This window comes from Uloborus diversus, chromosome 4 (genome assembly GCF_026930045.1).
Source record: "Uloborus diversus isolate 005 chromosome 4, Udiv.v.3.1, whole genome shotgun sequence".
NCBI lineage: Eukaryota > Metazoa > Arthropoda > Arachnida > Araneae > Uloboridae > Uloborus > Uloborus diversus.
In genome coordinates, this window is record NC_072734.1 from 124,840,428 (window position 1) to 124,862,754 (window position 22,327).

The following is a 22,327-nucleotide window of genomic DNA, read 5'->3' on the forward strand; positions in this document are numbered from 1 at the left end:
TATTATATTAATCAAAAATACTGTAACCCCTCGTTATATTGCGCATTTCGGGGGACAAAGATAAAGCGCGATATATCCGAAAGCGTGATGTAACCAAGCTCATTAAAAATAGTTATCCATCCAGCACATACAAGTAAATTAGAAATCACTCTTTTTGATATGATTTTCAAATGGTTTCGATATAGTTCACAAATTTACTATCACACACATTAAAACTTATACAAGATTTAAATTTAAGTAAATTTTCAGCATCAATATGAAATGGCAGTTAAAGCAGGGTTGGTAAAAAAAAAAAGTTTTTTTTTTTGGTTTAAACCAGGTTTTTTTGGTTTAAACCGGGTTTTTTTCGGTTTAAATACTATTTGCGAGAAAAACAATTAATTTTCGGAAGGTAATTAAGGTTCCATGTAATCAACAGTCAGGGCCGGACTGGGCAATCGTGCGATCGCCCGAAGGGCCGGTGGGTCACGGAGCCGGTTGCGATTTGTAGTTTAACTCGTTTATTATTATTTTATTTTACTTGCTACACTCCCTTAATAAATACAAGTTCGAAGGACCGTCAAATTCGGTGACGCCAGTGCCAGGCCCATGTTTAATAGAGGCTTGGGAGGCAATCAAACTCAGGATATAGGTTTAATATTAGGAGTGCTCACTATGCATTTTTTGAGTGTACTCACAGTCGCCGAAAGTCAAAGTGAGGACCCGCTGTTTCTTGGTTTTCCGGCTCCTTATAAATTAAAACTTATACGGTTACGACTCCGAGGTGGGCCCGTAGTTTCCAACTAGGTTACATGGCTTCTCGTCGACCCTGAGTGTACTTCAGGGCCGTCTTCAAAAGGTATAGAGGTACCAAAATGGGAAGATTGGGTGCCGAGCATTTTGGATGCCGGGAACTTTGGGTGCAGAAGACGGTTGGGTTGAAAAAGGAACAGGAACGTCAAGTACGGTAGTACGGTCAAGTGAAAACAATTAGCAATCGTGATTGCTCAAAAAAAAAAATAAATAAATGTTAAAATACAATAGGAGAGTTTTAAAATACTGCAATGAATATGCGCACCAGTTGTGTAAAGTGTTTGAATGTAAAAAAATAAATAAAATAAATAAAAAAAATTAAAAAAAAAACTTAATCAAGAGATTCAGGAGGTATGATATTTTGAATTAAAATAAAATAATAATAAATTATTAAAACTGGAAAAGAGATTGCAAAGTACACCACATCAGTCCAAAGTGTTAAAAGTTTTTCGTTTTTTTTTTTTTTTTTGGCATCAAACAGCTTTGTATTTCAAATGGATAAAAATACTAGGCTGTACAAAACAACCAAAGGAGTCCGGTGGTTTTGGAGAAGAATACTGAGGGTGGGTTTTGCACATTAACCATAAAAAGAATAAATAACAGAGGATAGCCAAGAAGGGGTTCCTCCAACCCTGCTCTTTCATTTCATGTCACCAAAGGTAGCCTAGAAGTGTGTTTTTGAAACTTTGATTTTGGAAACATTCCGAAGGAAAGTTTCCAAACTCCACAATTGCGTATTTAGGACAATTTCAAAAAACTCCCAGGGGGAGCATACCCCAGTAACCCTTAGAAGCGCCTCCTGTCCATTATTAAAGATCATCTGAACTTTCGATAACAGGCATCACTTCCAAACAATTTTTGGAGGAGGGCCTTTGAACCCCCTCTTCTCATAACATTAATTGGAGATCATCTACAACTGTGTTTCTAGAACTTCAGGTTTGAAAAATTATCGAGCGCCCAAGCCTCTCCTCTCACGAACAGTACCAAAGAGAGTCTGAAAGTGCACTTTTAAAACTGCAATTTCGGCGAATTTCCGGGAAGAGACTCTCAGAAAACTTCTCCATTTAATCTCGAGATCCTTTAAGAATTCAATTTCGAAAATTTTAAGAAGAGGCTTAAAAATTCCTCCATATCTTCTCTCCCTTGCATCACCAAAGATCGGCTGAAACTGCGTTTTTAGAACTATCATTTCGAAAATTTTCTGAAGAAGATCCCTTACCCATCCCCCCTATCATAATAGAAGATAATCTACACGTGTATTTGTAAAGTTTCAACTTCGAAAAATTACCGGGCGAGGGTCCTCGAAATCGTCCCTCCCCCGACACTATAAAGATTGTGTAAAACAGCGTTTATAAAACTACAATTTCGGAAATTTTCCTGAGGAGAAACCGAACTCCCTATAACTGAGAGAATATTACACTTACGATTAGGTTTATATTGCTAACACTTCAAACTTATAATGATCTTTTCTTAAACCAGAAGCTAAAATTTTTCTCGCTTTCTCTCTCTCTCTGTGTTAAAATAAGTTAAAAATTAAATGGCCGCCAAACTCACACTACCCAAATTTTTGACCTTGCGATGGCCCTGCATTTGTTTTGTTTCTTTTTTCTCCTTCCATTTTTAAAAAACCCTTAAACTTGCAAGATTGTGTACAGGGGGGGTGGGTTACCCCTGAGCTATGGGCCAGTTTTGTGTAATCGCCCGGGCCATTTTAACGGTCCAGTCCGGCCCTGTTAACAGTTATTCAATAGTCACATTATACCTAATTTCTTGATTAATTAAAGACATAAGAACAAAATCTTGTAACTAAATTAAATAATTAAAATAACTTTCTGCGGGGAAATATTGATTGAAATATTTGACTTGATTAATATATTAGTATGCATGTATATATAGACCCTTTATGATATAAAATGCTTCAAGAAGTGGTTGTGATGCGGGTTAAGATAAAATATAATGAAGATCCAAGAAAAAAAACTTTATAAAACTAACATAATATGAATAATTATCGAATAAAAGTAAAAGTTATATTTTTAAGCATAATCTTTTCAAAAGAACAATTTTCATATTTTTTCTTTCTGATCTTACATAATGTTGATTTTTATATACACAATGTCGCAAATATTGAAGTAAAGCAAAATGTACAACAGTACATGATTGAACAGTCAAAAAATCGATTGCTGTTGTACTGACAAAGTTTAAAAAAAAAGTTCTGCTCTATATTCGACTCCGTTCTCATTTTGGAAAGACTTGGAAAAGATATCGACTACCGCTAAAACAAAGAACCAAATCAAAAATACAAAAATTGGTGTAACATGGCTTAAATTACAGCTTATTTACTGGCATACATGTTGCATCCAGCATTGAAATTTAAAAAATATTAAATGCAAACTCTTTAGAACAAATAAATGTTTAGCAAATTCTATTTCAAGAAAATTTTTTTGCCAAAAACGTTATATACGTGAAGTATAAAGTTTTTTTTTTAATTTGATTCAAAAAATATTATTTGTGTTCACCTCAGAACAAATTTTAATTTTTAGGTGCAAACAATTAAGTTAGACTGTTGATTACCTTACAAGTCAAAGTTAAAATTCCAGGAAAGTGCAAATAAATGGGCAAAAATGTCACACCCCCTGCAACAGGAGTGAGCAATATAATGGATTGCATCTACAATAAAAGATTCAATCCTTAGTAAATCTTAACTAATCATGCAAATTAAGCATAATGATGGAAGTTGACTGAAATCTGCTTTATGGCACATATATGAAATAAAAAATATATTAATATTTTTTTTCGATTAAAGTTTGTAATACATTTTAAAGACGCAACTTTGCAATTTTAGTATTTATCTCTGAAACTTAGCTAGGAACTTAGCATAAATGGAATTTTATATTTTTCAATATGTGTGGGGAAATCAATGTAAACCTGTAAAATGGATTTTTTTTTTTTTTTTTTTTTTGGCTTTTTTTTTTAAAAACAATTTTTAAAAAAACCACATGGTTTAAAAAAAAAAGAACCAATTGATTTAAACCATGGTTTAAACCAGCGTGGTTTAAACCAACGTGGTTTAAACCAAACAACCCTGAGTTAAAGATGATCTTCATTAGCTAGTGTGGTAACAGTGAGCATTCCAATACCCTCTTATTACCAGTAAACGTCCTAATCCCTTCGATTTGCAGTAGAAAGGATGTGAAAAGTAAAAGTAACCAGATTGTTTAGAGAAAATTTTGTCACCCGTCCAGAGCATTCTTCCTTTCTTTGATGAAAATCCCGAATTGTGCAACCAAGCACAAATCTTTTCTGCACTAACAGGTAGTTAGAGAGGGCGTATGTTCTCTTCTGCTTGGACCAGTATGACACCTGCTTGCTGCCTCTCACTCATTGTAAAGGTCTTAGTATTGATAAAAAGAAAATGCCAAGTAGTTTCCAAAATGCAAACTATATTTTAAACTAAAATATACTGCATGTATGTACATTTGGATGGCAGGAGTTGCCGCTGCTTTTCCAACAAATTCAGAAAAACAGGAGCATCTTCGTTTTGTTCATTGACAAAATAAAGTAGATAAAGACCTTTTCTGAGTAATACCATATGTTTTCATGAATGGTTTCTAGCTTAAGCAAGGTTTTTTTTTAGGTTTTAATATTTTGGGAGACATTAGAAAGGAGCGATATATCAAGACGCGATATAACGAGGGGCTACTGTATTTCTATGTAATTCTCTGTCTCTTAATTAAATTCATTCATACATCATTCTCTAGCAAATTAAATTCATTTTTTTAAAAATATTTTTCCATAACTCTAGTATTTCTCACATGCAATAAAAGTTCCAGTACAGTTACAGTTAACCCATAAGTGATAAAATTTCCAGTACATTTCCTGCGTTTCAACAGTATCAGCAGACACTCTGTAAATGCACACCAAACAGTTCATCATCACCACTTTTATTGAAAGTCCACTGCACAAAGACAGGAAATGTTTATTACACTAGCTTATTTTGTTACTTCCTGTTGAATTCTTTCCTCTCAAAACCTTGGAAAGGGGCTGAAATCTGCACTTCAGCATTTGTATGGGTGTTGTAAGGAAAGCCTTTTTTCTTTTTTGCAGTACAGTATAAGTACCACTACAAGCTAAAGGTTAAGATAAGAAACTTAGATAACACTCTAAAGTGGTATTTGAATCGGTAAATTTAACTGCAATGTAGTTTTCAGCTCTGAAAATAATCCATTCACATATAAATTCCATTGAAATGAAAATTTCATGAAAAATTTTCTTTGTAATCCTATTTTTGACATTCTTAAATGAGAAGGATAACTCATGCAAATTGTAACGAAAACAAAACTTACTCTCTTCTCAATGTTTTTGTACAAGCCACATAGTCAATAAATTTCAATAAGATGGATATCTCACTAAAGGATCTTGGACTCAACTTATTGACCAGAAATGCTACAAAAGGGCTGGAATGTTTTGCAGCATAAGAACAGATGGAAGCACTATAAATTCCAAATATTAGAACTCCAGATTTTTTAGAATCAGCACCAGATCCAGTTGTGGGAGATATAAATTTATCAGCTAGTTCATCAGTCTGGTGGGGGAAAAAAAACAGAAATTAAGGATTAAGAAATTTTAAAATCTAATGAAAATATTGTAGATTAAAATATTCTAAGCAATTTAGGATGTTGGACTGGTAAAAGTTTTTAAGGAACTCACAAGAAGCTACTGAAGAAGAAAAAAATATATTGCTTTGAAACAGATATCTATCTCTTTTAAAAAATATATAATTTATGTAACTCAATGTACAAAAATTCTCAAAATAAAAATTTTAAAATAAACAGCAGCTTTGCACTTATTAAACAAAACTTTTTTTTTTTTAAATTGGGGGAGGGGGGTGATTAAAGTGGCAGGTTATACAAATATAAAAGTGATGACCTGTTTATGGTCATTACTTTTGTATTTGTATTTAAATCCAATAAAGATATAATAAGAAATTCTGTCTAAAACTAAATGAGCCAACTTTCCCCGTATACCCATATCTACTTTCTAGTATGTGATCAATATTCTCAAAAATAGCTAAAATCGCTAATTGTTTCAAACATAATTTTTCAATATTGTAAGCTGATTTCTAGGAATAAAATATGCCTCACTCATCTAAAATTAGATGCATAAAATAAATAAATAAATAAATAAATGAACAAATAAAATAGCAGCATGTTTTAAACAAAGCAGTTAGTATACTTTTTTCCATTGAAAAAATTCTTTAACTGCTTTAAAAAAGAAAAAAATAATTGAAATTAATAAGCTCATTAAAATAAATACATCATATCAAAAAAAAAAAAAAAAATTGTTTGTTTTTCCCCTGTGTCCAAAAAAGTTTTTGAAATGAATTAATATACTTTCCAAAATAAATAAAAACAATAAAATGTCAACTTAAAGAAATATTTTTCATTGTCAAAAAAAAAATCGTCTGCATACATCTTTATGTAGAAACATAAAGGACTTCGAGTTTATCTACCGAAAACTGAATACATAAAGTAAAGCTTTAAAGTGAAAATAAAAACAAGTCATAATCAACAATAATTATTTCACATTTAAAACAGTGGCTGCCGAGTCGGAGTCAGTTTCATTTTAGGACAAAAGAGTCAGATTCAGGAGCCGAAGGTATTAGATTCCGAGTTGGAATTGGTCATTTCCCTTAAAGTCTGGAACTATTCCAATGTTTGCAGAGTCGGATTTATTTTGGGATAAAGGAGTCGGAGTCGGTCATTTTTCCTCCATGTATAAATTTTTGCCAAAGCTACAAAGTCAGAGTTGAAGTCGGGGAGTCGGAGTCCGACTAAGTCTTGGGCAAAGGAGTCGGAGTCAAGTGCCCCCAAATTCTTGGAGTAGAGAGTTTGTCGTCAAGAGCTATTTCCAACAAAATATTTTTGAAGTAAATTACATTTACTTTCAGTTTCCCTGTAGGAGCTAATGTTAAGGGATCTGAACTGTTCAAAATTGAACGGAAAATTGTTCAAATCAAAAAGCTATTTTATAAACAAGTTTTTCATCAAAAGCTTTTTCCTACAAAGTTTGTTTGAAGCAAATTCGCCTTTAAGTTCAGAACTGCCTTGAATTTCCCCATAGGTGCTAATGTTATAAGATTTGAACTGTTCAAAATTGAACCAAAAATAATTTAAATCAAAAAAAGAAATATAAGAATGAGGTGTCCTCGCCGAGATCTTTCGAACAAAAAAAATGGTGTTGGAATCGGACTATTCACTCAAAAGTTATTAGGGGGGACAGACCGACCGACAGACATTTTCCCCCATCTCAATACACACTTTAAAATTTTTAATTTTTTGATATTTATTTATTTATTTTTTTTTTTTTTTTTTTTTTTTTTTTTGCGTGATATTTTCAAGATGCATTAAGATTTCTTTCATGCTTTTTTCTTCTTTCTCTGACTTTTACTGGGAAAGTAGGCTAAAAAAGTAGGTCCTGAAAAATGGTTTGAAATGTAATAGAGGTTTATAATACTTAAAAAACCAACTCACTTTCACTCCAAGGCCAAACGCTACACAGAGCATTTTATCTGCCAGTTGAAAAGCTGCTGGACTCAAGGCTACTTTCTTGCAAGAACCACCATCCATCATAATTGATTCATTCCATACAGTTTCTAATAAATTATTAGCAAGTTCATTTTTTTTTGTTTACAGAACCAGAAGATGGCCAAATCCCAGCTTTGATTAATTGCTCATAACCATTTAACAAATGGAGCATTTTTATGGGATCAGGATTATTTTTTAAAGAAATGGGAAACTTTTTGGCTAAATTATATTCCAATTTCTGGTGGAGAAAGGTGCAGCAATATGCCTGAAACTCTGGGCTCTTTGATAAGCACTTCTGAATGAACATTCGTGTCTAAAAATTAAAAAGAAAGATTAAACACACTTTGACGTTTAAAAAAAATGAATCAAGAATAAATTCCGGTTAATTGGAAATGGGAAATTAGAATTTTAATAGAAAATAAAGCTGGTCACGCAGATAATAGAAAAAAGTCCTCGTATTTTTCTTGTTCATTTGTATTGAAAAAGAAGTAAATATTAAATCTGTTTCTGCTATTCATTTGTAAACCTGAGAAGAACAATTTAATTTCAATGTATTTCCTCTTTTCCGTACATTGGGTTTTTCCGAGAGTAATTTTGCTCGTGAAGTTAAGGGGAGAAACCAATTTAGACGGGTCAAAAAATCCACAATTCAAGAATATGTTACCAAAATTTTAGTGAAAAATATGATTAGTTCTAATGCTGTGAGCACTTAAATGACTGTGGAGATGCAAAAACGTTCACAGTATTTTTTTTTCAAACACGTTTTTCTCGAAACAACTTTCTTTCAACTGGTGAGCATTCCAGCTCAAAGAATTATTGACCAATCATTTTGAAAATTTGTGTGAATAATTTGTATTCAATTGTACTCTATATGAACATAATTCTGGGATGATATTATTAATAAAAATATTTTTTTTAATGCAAGAAATGTGAAAAAAAAGGTAGAAAAACATGACATTGTAATCAAACAACTCAAAAACATGCGATTTTCTAGTTTTTCGATCACAATCAGGTTCATATTCTTAGGAAATATAATTTTTACAAGAAAGAAAAATTGTGATTATTACAGATAAAAATTGTGGCTCTGGTAATGCCCACCAACAACCAACTTTGATGGCGACAGCAGCTTCTAACTTCACTATTTCTGGTGGAAACGACTTGAAAGAATTACAAGGTATACTTCAAAAAATGAATAAATATCCTCCAAATTCAAAGAAATTCTGATTCTTTCTTTCCCGTTAAAAAAATTCACAGAAACTAAAATCTCAGCTTCCTAAACTGGTACCCCCCCCCCCCTTAATGAAAGCAGAATAAAGTCATTGATTGATGCAAAGCATTGAATAACAACCTATAAGCTTGCCAAGATTAAATTTATCCAGTTTCACAATTCTTGATCACCTGAAATGTACTAGAAAAGAAACACTAACTGCTTAAATGCCTGCATGTATTCTTTCTCGCTCCCCCCCCCCCCTCATGAAGAACACACGACAATTTCTATTTAACCCGTTCGGGACGAGCGACGTGTCTTTACGTCAGCGCTAGGTGGTTCTTCAGAGATGAAAGACGCATCCGTGCGTTACAGTAAATAGCATGCAGCTGGCCTAACGACGCTCTTTTGCGTTTTAGATTTGGAACCAAATGTTTACTATTAGATGGCGTTACATATACATGTTCCGTTCAAATGATTGCTGTCCTACATTAGTATTTCTCTCTCTGACATCAGATAGGGGCCTGGCAAGTGTCTGTCATTTATTGGGTTTTCGTGAATGCTAATATAAACACGTGATGACGTCTGGAAAGGGAAGCACGTGGTAAAGATCCTATTAACTCATTTTGAAGTGGTTGTTTACAGTTTCTGTTTTGTTTTAGAATGGGATTTTACAAGAGATATTCTAGCATGGGTTTTACTTTCATATTCATTTTTGAAGCCATGGCTAAAAGACTACGTTATCTTTCTGAGGAAGAAATCTCTAAAGTAATGAATGATCCATCTATGGATTTTTCCGATGATGAAAATGAAACAACTATAAATTATCTGAGTGCTTCATGTAGTAGTTCTGATCCTTCAGACTCTGAAATAGAAGATGATAATAATAATAATAATAATAATAGTAGTGTATCAGTTCCGATTCTACCATGTGAATGGAGTTGCGACGTTGAGGAACCCTCTAAAATTGATTTTACTTCAAAACCGGGACTTGTGGAGAATATTTCAGTGCCCTTGCAGACTGAATTGAACTTTTTTAATTTGCTTTTCACTGAAAGCATGGTCGAAAGTATTGTGAAAGAAACTAATTCTTATGCAAAAAATATCTGTGTAATAGATATTAATGCACTAAGCACATTTGCAGTTCATCCAAAAAAGTTTGATGATGTTAAAATTAGTGAAATGTATGTATTTTTGGGTCTCGTTATAATTATGCGTATAATAAGAAAACTGTCCTTCAAGTTATATTTTTCAACCGATGCAGTAGTTTCTACTCCCTTTTTTAACTCAGCTATGTCACGTGATTGATTCCTGGATATATTCAGGCATTTGCACTTTACTTCTTCATCTACTGCAAAAAAACTTGATAAATTAAATGCAGTACTTGAGTGCTTGAAAGATAACTTTAAAACTTTATATACACCTGACAGAAATATCTGTGTTGATGAAAGTCTTTTTGCTTGGAAGGGGTGATAAGGCTTTAAACAGTACATTCCATCAAAGAGATCCAGATATGGGATTAAAATATACAAGTTGTGTGAATCTGAAACTGGATGCATTTGGAACTTTATTGTTTACACCGGAAAGGAAACATCTTTAGTTGAAGCAGGGCGCACATATGGGGAACGTGTTGTTAAATCCTTGTTGTCGGACTTAAGAGGGAAAGGTTACAACTTGTACTTAGATAGATTCTTTGTGTCCCCAGAACTAGCAATGCATCTAAAAGAAAATAAAACACATGTTTGCGGAACTGTCATGAAAAATCGCATAGGAATGCCGAAAAATTTACCACAGGCGCTTCGAAAAGATGGAATAAATGTCATAAATTTTCAGGATGAAAAGAAAAGCGTGCTGATGCTAACTATATTCCATGGGGCAAATACTGCATCAATGGGAAAAAAGGACAGGAAATCTGGAAATGAAATTTTGAAACCTCAGTGTGTTCTTGATTACAATCGTAACATGGGAGGTATTGATCTTGGTGATTCTGTGATGACACACTATCCAGCGTAGAAAAACCATCAAATGGTACAAAAAGCTGTTTTTTGGTTTTTTTGATATGGCAAATTTTAATAGCTACGTCCTTTTTAAAAAACACCATCCTCAGGAACTATTTCTCTTCCAATTCAAATTGCACCTTGTCCATGAAATTATGGAAGCAAAACAAAGTAAAACAACTGTGAGATCTCCTGGTACAAATCCGTTGAGGCTTAGTGGCCGTCATTTTCCCAAAATATGTGCATCAAAAGCTGGCAAAAAACTTAGAAGAAGATGTGTAGTTTGCTCAAGACACAATAAAAGGCGTGACACTTCCTATGAATGTAAAATGTGCAATGTTGGTCTCTTCGTTGATCCGTGCTTTGAGATTTTTCATATGGTTTTGAAATATTAACTATTACAGTATTCTTCAAGTATTTCAAAAGTTAAGTAAAAATATTTTTTATAATTTTTCATTTTTTGTGTCTACATTTAGTGTTTAATTTGGTTTATTTTAGCAACACTGAAATACAACACATTTACATTTTTATTCTAAATTTTAATTATTTCAATCAAATTTTTTTATTATAAGTGAAATTATAATGTTTTATATCACATAATTAAAAATTATTTCATTTCTGCATAAAGTGTACATTTTATCCATTATTATGTAATGCACACTTTCCAAAATTGCATAATAGGCTTAGCGGGAGAAATTGCGCCGGCCTGTACATACAGTTCGCTAGTAACTGCTACTGTCCTGAGGCAGCACTTTCTTCTGTGGACTCCCGTCCTGAACGGCTCAATGAAACATCAAATTGAAGTTCTGGAATTGCATGTGATGTCATATCGAGTGAGCCAGTTAATTTACAATATATTGATCTTACATTATTATTATTCCGCTGGATTGTAAGCAAGAATTGCCATGAAAATTTCAGATCTAAAAAAGAATGTAACAAAATTCTACATAAAAAAACAAGTATAAGTTTTAAAAAGGATCAACATAAAAATAACTTTAAGAAATAAAAATATCAGAAAAGGAAATTGACAAACTTACTTCTAAAGGCAAATTTGTAATTATTTCTGCATCAGACATATCAAATCCAATAGAAGAAGGGTCTATGATGCATAACATAATTCCTTCCCACAAATATTGATTCCATAATTGTTTTAATTTCTCCCAAAACCAGTAAATTTTGGCATCAAACACAACAGTGATAAAACTCATCAGTCTCACAAACACTGTACATTTCAATCTACAGAATAAATAAAAAATGTTAAATCAAGAATATCAAGAAAAAAGAATGATTTGTTGCTTAAGCTAGATTTAGATTGCCAACAACAGTTACAAAATATATTATTTCCAGGGCCATTTTTTAGGTGATGGGACACCTGGTAAAAGGCAAAACTAGGGAAATTGATTAATCCTCAGTGGCCAGTAGCAAAAATTTTATTTGTAGTCACTTTTTTGAGATAGTGGCCACTTTTTTTCCCACTGTGTGTGCAAAGTGTTGCTTTGTTGTGTTCAATATATCGAAATTGAAATCCAGCATTTGCTGACTGCATAATTTTTTTGTTTTTGTTTACACTTGAAAAAAACTGTTGATGAATCATATCAATTGCTATGAGAAACTTATGATGAACATGTGCCATTTCGAGATACTTGTGAAAGATGGTTTAGGCTTCTCAAAAATGGAAACTTTGATACTGTACACAACTAACATGGTAAACCGCCAAAAAAAAAAAGAGGTGTGAAATTGTAAGCATTATTGGATGAAGACAAACACACAAAGAACTCACCAAGCAACTGGGAATTAGCCAACAAGCTTTTATAATTAGGTGAAAGGCCAGAATACTGAAATAGGCAACACAAAAATAATTTTCTTCATGCTCAATGCTCCATCACATACTAAAACAAGTTCCTGACACGTCGTAAACACTAAGCTGAGAATCTCCATCCTATATGCCTTATTCACCAGACTTGCCTCCTTTCGATTACTACTTGTTTGCATCTATGGGTCACGCACTTGCTGAGCAGCAATTTGATTCATATAAGAATGTAAATTAACAGGTTGATGAGTTAATCATAGCCAAAGAGAAATTTTTTCACAGCATAGTGTTCAAAACTGCACAAAAGATGGGGGAAAATTCATAAGAAGCGATGAACCATACTTTGAATAAAATATTTTTTGTCACTCTTTTGAAATGAGCATAATTTTTCAGACAAAAAGTCTGCATCTCTTACTTGTACACTTGGTTGATGAATAATGAAAGAAACATTAATTATAAGTCGACATAATAATAATATAGAAAAGTAAACAACAGTGTGATTGGAATATACAGCTGCTATTTAAAGAATTTAATTTGTGTTGATTGAATAAATCTGAGGTAAATCAAAATATCCAATAGATATCAAAATAGCAAATATTTTGGAAAATATAATATTTTCAAACACTGACAACAAAATCAGCATTGTATATGAGCAGAAGAAAAGGCACAAAGTTTTATCACCATTGAAGCCAATATTAATGCAATGATATAAAATAAACTGCTAAAACGAAGTGTAAAAGGGGAAAACTTATTTTCAATCGATAACTACTTTACCTATTATACTTTAGTACTTCATTAGGTGTAAATTCTTGATTGAGACCTTTATGGCTAATTACAGCTGAAAGAGGATCCTTCAATACATTTTTTATAAAATATTCAACTTCATGAAATATCCTTACAGATGAAAACAAATCAGCAAAAGATTCACCTAAAGTAAGAAAACATAAAAAAATAAAACAAAAATCTGTTTAAGCATAACAGCTTGAAACAATGGTTTAGAAGTACAATTGTACCCTGATTTAACGAATTCATCCGGACCGTAACTTTTATACGTTAAATCAGGGCTATTCGTAATATTGGGGTGATAAAAAATGCACTTACCAAATCTAAAAACCCTAATAAGTAACTGCACAAAAATATTCATGATTAGAAAGTGTACACTTTTTATTCAGCATTCTGCGACTTATTACACACTAGTTAATTTGAAATTTTAAAGTACTGAACAGTAAATGTTTGACAATTTCCTTGATACTTGACTCGAAATAGTTATCTTTCAACTTTATGGAGAGAAGAAAATATTGTGTCATTTACAACAATATGCATGATATATGTTTTTAGTTTCTATGCCATGTAAAGCATTTAAAAAAGTAACAGTTTAAATCAGAGTTTCATTATGGCCTTCTGCATCAGAATCGCTATTCATTGGTTGCCGTTAAAAATGGCTGATTCCAAGAAAAGTCTTTTTATGCTTCGGACAAGATGGATGTGTTATTTGGAAAACAATCCAACATTTCCTAACTCAAATTACAAAAAAAAAAAAACTTTAAAAATAATTTGTTAGTTTGGGGTTTATTATTCGGTAAATAGGGGTTTTGCCATCAATTTAATTGGAGAAAAAGAAAAATTTGCTAAATCGTGAAATTTGTTAAATAGAGGTTCGTTAAACTGGTGTGCGACTGTATAACATATTGACTCAGTTTTAAAATAGATCATTTGATATCAAAAGTTTTTAATCCCTAAAATTGCAAAGCAAAAAAAAAAAAAAAACTAACACTTGTAGACAACATTTTTTAGTCAATAGCAACGTCATTTTCATATTTTTATGATGGGAACTAAATAGAAAGGAATGAAGGAATGGCAGAAAATGTGAAAAACAATACAATTCCTACTCTTGATTCAAAAGAACTATTGTACCTACACATGTACATCTACCATAGAAATCTTATTGAATGCTTGGAAAATTTGTTTAAAAGGGAACCAAACAAATTCATAGATGCCAATGTTCACGACGAAGTGTTTTATGCTTGTTGCCATGCTTGGCGGTATTGTCAACAATTAATTGGCATCGTTACCTCTGAAAATAACAAATGCATTGTCAACGACAATAAAATCAAAGAAAAATTCAAACACATGGCAAAAAATGGGAAAAGGAAGATTTTGTCTTCCAGTCAAGAGGCAGCTCAGTGGAAGAAATGAAAGTCTTCCATCAAACATGAAAGAGCTGAAAATATAATAGATTAAATATAAACTAAATAAGGCATAAAAATATGATTCACTTTATGGGAGGAGGGGGAAGGATTGCTGAATTGGTAAATTCCTCAAAATTTAGAACGTTGGGGGAGATATGACCCAGAATAAAATCAGATGAAAACGATGCAATAAATAAATTTGAGCACTTAAAACACATTGATTATTTTCAGAAAAAAATACAATTTTGTGCCAGGTCAGCTTTTGAGATTATAGTTTCGGTGAAGTGTATATTTTTGAGATCACAAATTTTCTGAAGGGTCTCAAACGTTAAATTTTTGGAGAAATAGACATTCCTTGAAAGATGTTTTGTGATTTCAAAAATATAAAGAGTTTGTTTATATAATCATCAATTGAGTGAAAAGTTGTTTTTGGAATGGCTACCGTGAGGTGTACTAAAAAGGTTTGAACAGACAACTGGTTGTCAAAATAAAATCAAGAAAGAAAAGTATACATTAGTAATGAAAAGTTGTAAGAAGGCATTAACAGCAGACAAAGGTAAATTTTTAAAACTACTTACTTGTTATAGATTTCTGAAGTAACACATGTTCTGAGAAAGCCCAATGGTAACACTCTAATGAAGTTAGAAGTGCTTCTAACCACTGAAATAAAGCCTTATGAGACATCACATCCTTGTCACCACAGTATGTAACAGCAGTTCCCAAAGCTTTCTCAAATCTGATAAGAAAACATGAATGATTTAGACCAAAAAAAAAATAAGGGCATTGCAATTCAAAAAGTTAGCATACTTACATTTGCTCAAAAACATTGCTCTTCGGTATCTTGAGATTCGAAAGAAACAAAGAAGCACTTTTTGCACCTACATGCAAATTGAAATCATGCTTGTAATAAATTACAAGTAATAAAGATTGCAAATGATTCAAACATAATACCTTTAAATTAACTTGCAGTATCAAATATGTATATTTTTAAGCCTAATATTCAAAATGAGAAGAACAAAAACAAGTTGAAAAAGAAAATTATTGACTTGTGGAAATAAAATGTAAAACTACTTGAAATGAAAATTCACAAGTTAAAAAAGGTGCTGCACAAATGAATAAAAATATTAAAAGCACTAAACTTTTAAGTCAACATTCAAGTGCAAATGATATTTACAAATGACAACAGGAGCAAATGACATCTACAACCAATATTAAGAACAGCACCAAGTAATAATGAAGCCATTATAATTAAATTAGTGGTAAAGATTTAGTATCAGTCACCTTATTGATTATCATAATTTTGCTCTATTTTGGTGAACTTTTCTAGTTGTTACAATTTTTTTCCTAAATTTTTGTAGCTTTGTTTAACGTTTCATCATTTGATTTTAAATTTATTATATTCTTCATTGATAGAAATCTTAAACTGATAACTGAAAAGGATATAATATTTGGAACTTCATATGTATTTTTTTCATTTAATAATTAATATCTGTTAAGCACTTATGCATGTGTCCCTCTACTAGCCTGTCTATTACGTGAGTGTCCCCCCCCCCTCCCACTCAAAAAGGTTGTGCAGCCCTACCTTAACACTAGAGAGACTGAAATTTTCTGTATACCTAGAAAGACTGAGGGGGCTAGTGTGGCCTCTACCCATTTTTGGATGAATTCTTTTTAAAATTCTTTCTGAGTCCACATGCCCAATGCACCTTCTTACATGACTAAATAAGAACTGAATACATTATTATTTTCAGCTTTTCTGTCTTTACTTGCCAAAAGGTAGAACTAGTTTATCTTTCCACGAGCAATAGTCGCGGTTTGGCTAGTAAGCAATCAGTACTGTTTTTTAGCATTTGGACAGGGGCGGCAAATAGGGGGTGCGAGAGGGGCCGATAGCACCCCCAAATTTTTCACTAAGAATAATATAAAATGGTAAAATTCAATTTAGATAACTTGGAAAATCATTTGCCTAAATTTTCAGAACAGAAAAAACTGATGGAGGATAAGTGTTTGCCTTAACTAAAGAAATAATCTCTTCATATGGGTTAAATATTTCAAAATTGAGTAATCTATGTTATGATGGTGCATCTTGTATGAGATACCCGTACAGTGTAGAGACTGCAATTTTTATGCGTAAATTCCATGTCATTTTACATAAATTTTTATGCTCATATTATAACTTAATGTTCAGCTAGTAAGTGTTCATTGATGCCATGTACTAGAAACACATTTTAGCAACTCGGTGTATCATATGCTTTCATGGAAGCTTTTTGTAAAGATATGCTATTTTTGAAAAACATCTCACATCAAAAAATACTTTCACATCAACAAATGTATCTTGAGGCTCTTTACTTGACAATCTCTGAGTGACACAAGATGGTCTTCAAGAGTTATAAAAGCCCCCTGGAAGAATTACTGGAAAGCGACCTTTTCATTGATAAAAAATTTGATGTCATTTTAATATGTATGCCTTTGTCTGAATTTTTTGTTTACTTTATTTATACTGCGGAGCGTTTTTTTTTTTTGATAAATGCTACACTCTATCATAAAAATTTTAATTCGCTAATCTTAATTCTTGGATTGACAATTGAAACTCTTAGTAATTTTCGCATTAATGCATACTTGAACCAGGTGTGGAACTTTGTGACAGAACTTTCCGTAACAGTTTTTAATGTATGCCAATGTGGAAGAGGTGACAAAACCCAGATGAAGTTTTAGTCAAAATATTAAATCAATATTTTGAATAAACTGATCAATTCAGTTTCTCAAGAAATTGAGACAGGATTTAATGAGATATATTTATTATTGGTCTTAACTTCAATATTATGTAGGTCGGTTATAGAAAGCCAAAAAGAAAATATTACACTTATAAGCAATAGCATGAGGGAAGAGGAGTTGTTTTGTGAATTGTGAATATACTTTTTAATGACGCAAAATAAATACTAGCCTATTTAAAAAGCTTTCTTGGTTATTTTAAAGAGAGGAATCTAAAGGAAATGTGCTTTTTTTGACATAACTTTCTTGCTTCATTGTTTTTTGACTGTTTCAATCAGGTCAGTCATTTGAAAGATGACTTTCGTGATTAAATTGAAAAACCGAGGTAAATAAGGCACAAATTTACACGAAAATACAGCATATAGCTATTTCAAGGCTACAATACTGGAGCCTCTTCATCGGTGTAAAAAACTACGCACACAACCAGAAAGTTGTAGGAGAACTGAACGTCAACCAATTTTGACTTTCGTGTCTCAGGAGGTTAGAGAATTGCCTTCAAAGCGCAATGAGGCAAAGCAAGACCTTCCTCTTTAGCTATACTGGCAATAAATTAAGTCATTGGATATTGATTAACTATAGTTACAAAATTTTCTGTTCTTCCTGACTCCAAAAATAGCAGATTAAAGCTTTACTAAAAAATAAAAACTAGTACCGAGATATTTTGTGAGATAACTTATAATAAAATTAGTTTAAAGCTTCGGTCGAAAAACTTTTAATTGTTCTTTACAAACCTAATTATTCTTAACATTGAAACCATTTAATTATCAATTCTTTTTAACCAATATGTATTTTATACTGTTCTGAGGAAATTCATGTTCAAGAAACTCGACCCTCCAAACGAAATGCTGAAATGCCACCCCTGCATTTGGATATCTAACCAGCTGCATAAAGAGAAAGTTACAGGTCAAACTAGAGTGAATAGCATTTGTTTTTTGTTACAACAATTGAAAGGGAAAAAAATATTTTTTTTTTTTTTTTTTTTTTGTGAAATAGCTTAGGGGCCACTGTGGCCCCTCTTGTCTTTCTAGGTATAAGGATCAATATTTACAGTACTATGAGGCAAATTGTTAAATGATTAAACAATCATTAAAATAGGGACATAAAATGAGAAGTCAAAAAGTTCCATTAAGCTCCGTTAGATATTATTAAAAAACGTTGTTCAATAACTTGAATAATTAAATGAATAAATTAACCAACAAACTACGCAAGGGGCCACAGAGGTCCCCCCACCTTTCTAGTGTTAAAATCTTGAAAAAACTCTATGCTGGTCATAGAAAAGACGATCTGCAAAATGTACCAATGTGCCCCATCTTAACTAATCATAGCTCAATTTTGCCCGTATTACATATTAACAAAATAACTGCCTAAATTTACAAATTGGAAGAAATAAGCATACTTGGAATCAAAGGACATAATTTCACGACTAAATCCATACACTTGTGTCTGCATTCAGTTTGAGTGCAACCACACTGAAGTAAAAGCCAATAGACAGCACAATCAAGAGTTGCCTCCTCCAGACATCTGAAAATAAAATTATAAACTTGATCCTACAGATTGCTCTAGCGTAGTGACCAGAGGTAGAATAAATAAAAAAAGCTTTTTACACATTTGGAATGAAAACTTTACATCAGACTAAAGCTAGATTTAGTATAGAAATCACACCACTTTTCACAAAAACAAGCATTTGAATCATTACAATGCATCAGAAATGTGCCTACTCTATATTTTTTAAAGTAATACTTAGAAAATGAATGTCAAACCACTCTTAAAAGGTTTTTTTAAAATTACCATCCAAGAATATAACACTACAAACTACACTTATTATTACAATACGTTTGACCCTATGAAAATATTGTAGTTGATTGTGAAGATGCAAACTTTTTTTCAAGAAAAATAGTCTTAGTATTTATTTTTTATCTGAGTTGTCCTTCAAACAGGACATAATTTAAGTTGTTTGAAAAAATTTGCGTATTTTTACATACCTTGCTTAAATTTAAAAACGGATAAAATCTTTTAATTTCTGAAGAAAAGATATGAAATATAATATACATTTTAAAATGAAAATAAATTAATAAAAAGAATCTTAATGTATTGAAGAATTTAAAACATCTCTTACTAATTTTAAATTAAACTGTTATTCATAGTTTTTGATATGTTTAATATTTGTTACCTACTCACATATTTCAAGATTTTTGTGACCTGTAGATGCCCTGCCATAATAGATGAAGAGATTATACACTATTTTCTAAATGGAAAACATTTTAAACTACTTTTTACCATCAAAAGTAACAAAGTGTTAAAGTTCCGAGGCAAATACCGCCTCATTCCTCCTTAGCTACACAACTAATTAAGCAAATTTTTGCAAACATGTTTAACAAACATTACAAAATGCACGAATGAAAAAATGAACATGATATACCACGTTAAAAAATAATACAAAGTAAAGTGAAACCATATCATAATTGCCTATTGATTACCCATTAATAGACATAAAGGGACAATTCTGTACTTCAGAGCCAGACTAGCATAAGTCCAAATATTGCGATTTTCTGTTTATCAGTGCAATGTATGTAAAATCCTATTCCGCATCAAGTCATGCAAACGTAATTCTGAAAAAAAATCATTACTTTTTCTTTTATCAGTGTTAGTGCATCTCATCTTTTGCATGTGCCAGACAAAGGTTTTCCCTCTCTCCTGTAAAGTAGCGACAATCAGGGCAGTCCCAAAGGGGGGGGGGGGCGCAGGGTAGTTGCCCCAGGTAACATGAAATGAGGGGGCGGCGCCCTAAGGCGCCCCTCGTTTCGATGGAACACGACTACATTCACACGGAAATGACATTTTCACAAGGGGCGCCTTGCGGTGCACCCTCATTTCATGTATCATAGATACACAATCATAGACACACAAAATAGAGAATCATTGCAATGTTTCTCTATTTTTTCCTAGGGCAACAAAGTATTCCTCCTTCTAAGTCTCCAAAACATTTGTTTCCTTTGTATCATTGAAGCAGATACAATTTCTGAGAATTTAAATGTTTAGAATCAAACAAAAGGCACTTTTCTTTTGTCTAGTTCTCTCCAAATTTGCTTGTATTCCGTCCCCACGTGCAGTGACGTAACCATAAAAAAGTTTTAAGAGAGCACATTCAAAAAAAATATTCTTTTTGATCTGATAGGAAAAAAAATCAAAAGCCGTCCGGTTAAAATTTTGAAACTTTCAGTTTTAAGAACGTAATTTTAGCCTTAAAAACGTGATTATAGGCCATGTTATTTGACGTTACGAAAAGGGAGGGAGCTCAGAGACTGTTTCCGATCGACTATTTTTTTAAATATATTGAACTCAATTCCTTCTCCCTCAAAGTTTGTCTAATGTTGCGTTTTTGAAACTGAAGTTTCAAAAACGCAACTTTAGACAAACTTTGAAGATTTTATGGATAGGAGGATCTGGATCCTGGTCCCCCAAATTGTTTAAAATTATAGTTCAAAAAATTTCGGCAATGTTTCACATTCAGGGGCTATTCAACTTAACATTTTGTAAGTGTCAATTAAAAAACCCATTGCTTATGATATTTTAAGAACGTAATTTTAGCCTTAAAAACGTGATTATAGGCCATGTTATTTGACGTTACGAAAAGGGAGGGAGCTCAGAGACTGTTTCCGATCGACTATTTTTTTAAATATATTGAACTCAATTCCTTCTCCCTCAAAGTTTGTCTAATGTTGCGTTTTTGAAACTGAAGTTTCAAAAACGCAACTTTAGACAAACTTTGAAGATTTTATGGATAGGAGGATCTGGATCCTGGTCCCCCAAATTGTTTAAAATTATAGTTCAAAAAATTTCGGCAATGTTTCACATTCAGGGGCTATTCAACTTAACATTTTGTAAGTGTCAATTAAAAAACCCATTGCTTATGATATTAAAGAAAGGCCGCATGGAGACTCTTGTACGAATATTTTCTTTAACTGAAGTCTTAAAATGCAATGTGTAAGGCCATATTTTGTAATATTTGGGTCAGTGATTTTTCGAAATTAGAGCTCCAAAAACGCTATTCTGAGCGATTTTTGATGTTGTAGAGTATTTGTGAGCTTCTTCCTAAAACTTACAAGTATTCAATGCAAAAGAATAACACCTTTGTTTATAACATATATGAAAGCTGGTAATAAGTACGTACAAGTAAAACCAAAAAACTCTTGAAGAGTATCATTGGATGAGTCCAGATCAAAATTTAATTTTGATGTTGTGCGGTACTTAGTTGAAATAAAAAATCTTCAAGCGAATGGACTGTATGCGTTTATTGCTATGGACAGACAAGACAGGTTTTCAATGGCGATTTTCTTATCATAACAAAAAAAAGGTTTGCCATATGTTGGCGTGAATAGTTCAAAGAAAATAACTTCGCCAGGGCGATAAAGTTACAAACACTGAACATCCCGCCCGGCGTTGAAATATAACATTATTTCAAATTTTCAAGAAATTACACAAGACACAAAACAATTTTAAACACAATAGATAATAGAACATTTTAGAAAAGAGAAAAATATGAAAATTACAATTAACTGATTTAGTTAACAGGATGAAATTTGATCTCAAAAGGCCCACATAAATCGATTCCAACATTTAAAAATGCAGGACTAGCGGTAACTCTTTCCATAGGTAGATCCCCCATAATCTGGGTTGCCATAATGGGTTTGGTTTTGAAGCATTCGATACACTCATGAACTACCTTTCTCGCGGCACTTCTACCACCAAGAGGCCAATATTTTAAGCGAATCGTGTTTAGTAGAGCTTGGGGTCCTACATGTAAATCTCTCTTGTGATAGTACTGGAATATGAGTTTTGTAAGTTTGTTTCCCGCTGGCAAAATAATAGGATGCTTTTGGTTAAAATTCACATTTGAATGCGAAAGTCTGCCTCCTACTCTTATTAATCCTTCCTGGTCTATAAAAGGATTGAGAAATTTTAACTTGCTTGTAGGC

The 22,327-nt window shown here is 32.4% G+C and overlaps 1 protein-coding gene across 1 annotated transcript in view; it reads right to left on the bottom strand.

Moving 5' to 3' along the window:
- The window catches only part of LOC129220818 (DNA-dependent protein kinase catalytic subunit-like), a gene marked incomplete at its 5' end in the record, with an annotated part of 269,314 nt that overhangs the window by 154,638 nt on the left and 92,349 nt on the right, over window positions 1-22,327 (bottom strand). Inside the window, 7 exons of the mRNA XM_054855249.1 lie at window positions 5,136-5,374; window positions 7,323-7,470; window positions 7,502-7,689; window positions 11,618-11,816; window positions 13,165-13,318; window positions 15,158-15,315; window positions 18,726-18,872. Coding sequence (XP_054711224.1) covers window positions 5,136-5,374; window positions 7,323-7,470; window positions 7,502-7,689; window positions 11,618-11,816; window positions 13,165-13,318; window positions 15,158-15,315; window positions 18,726-18,872 — 1,233 coding nt within the window. The remainder of the gene's footprint in view (window positions 1-5,135; window positions 5,375-7,322; window positions 7,471-7,501; window positions 7,690-11,617; window positions 11,817-13,164; window positions 13,319-15,157; window positions 15,316-18,725; window positions 18,873-22,327) is intronic.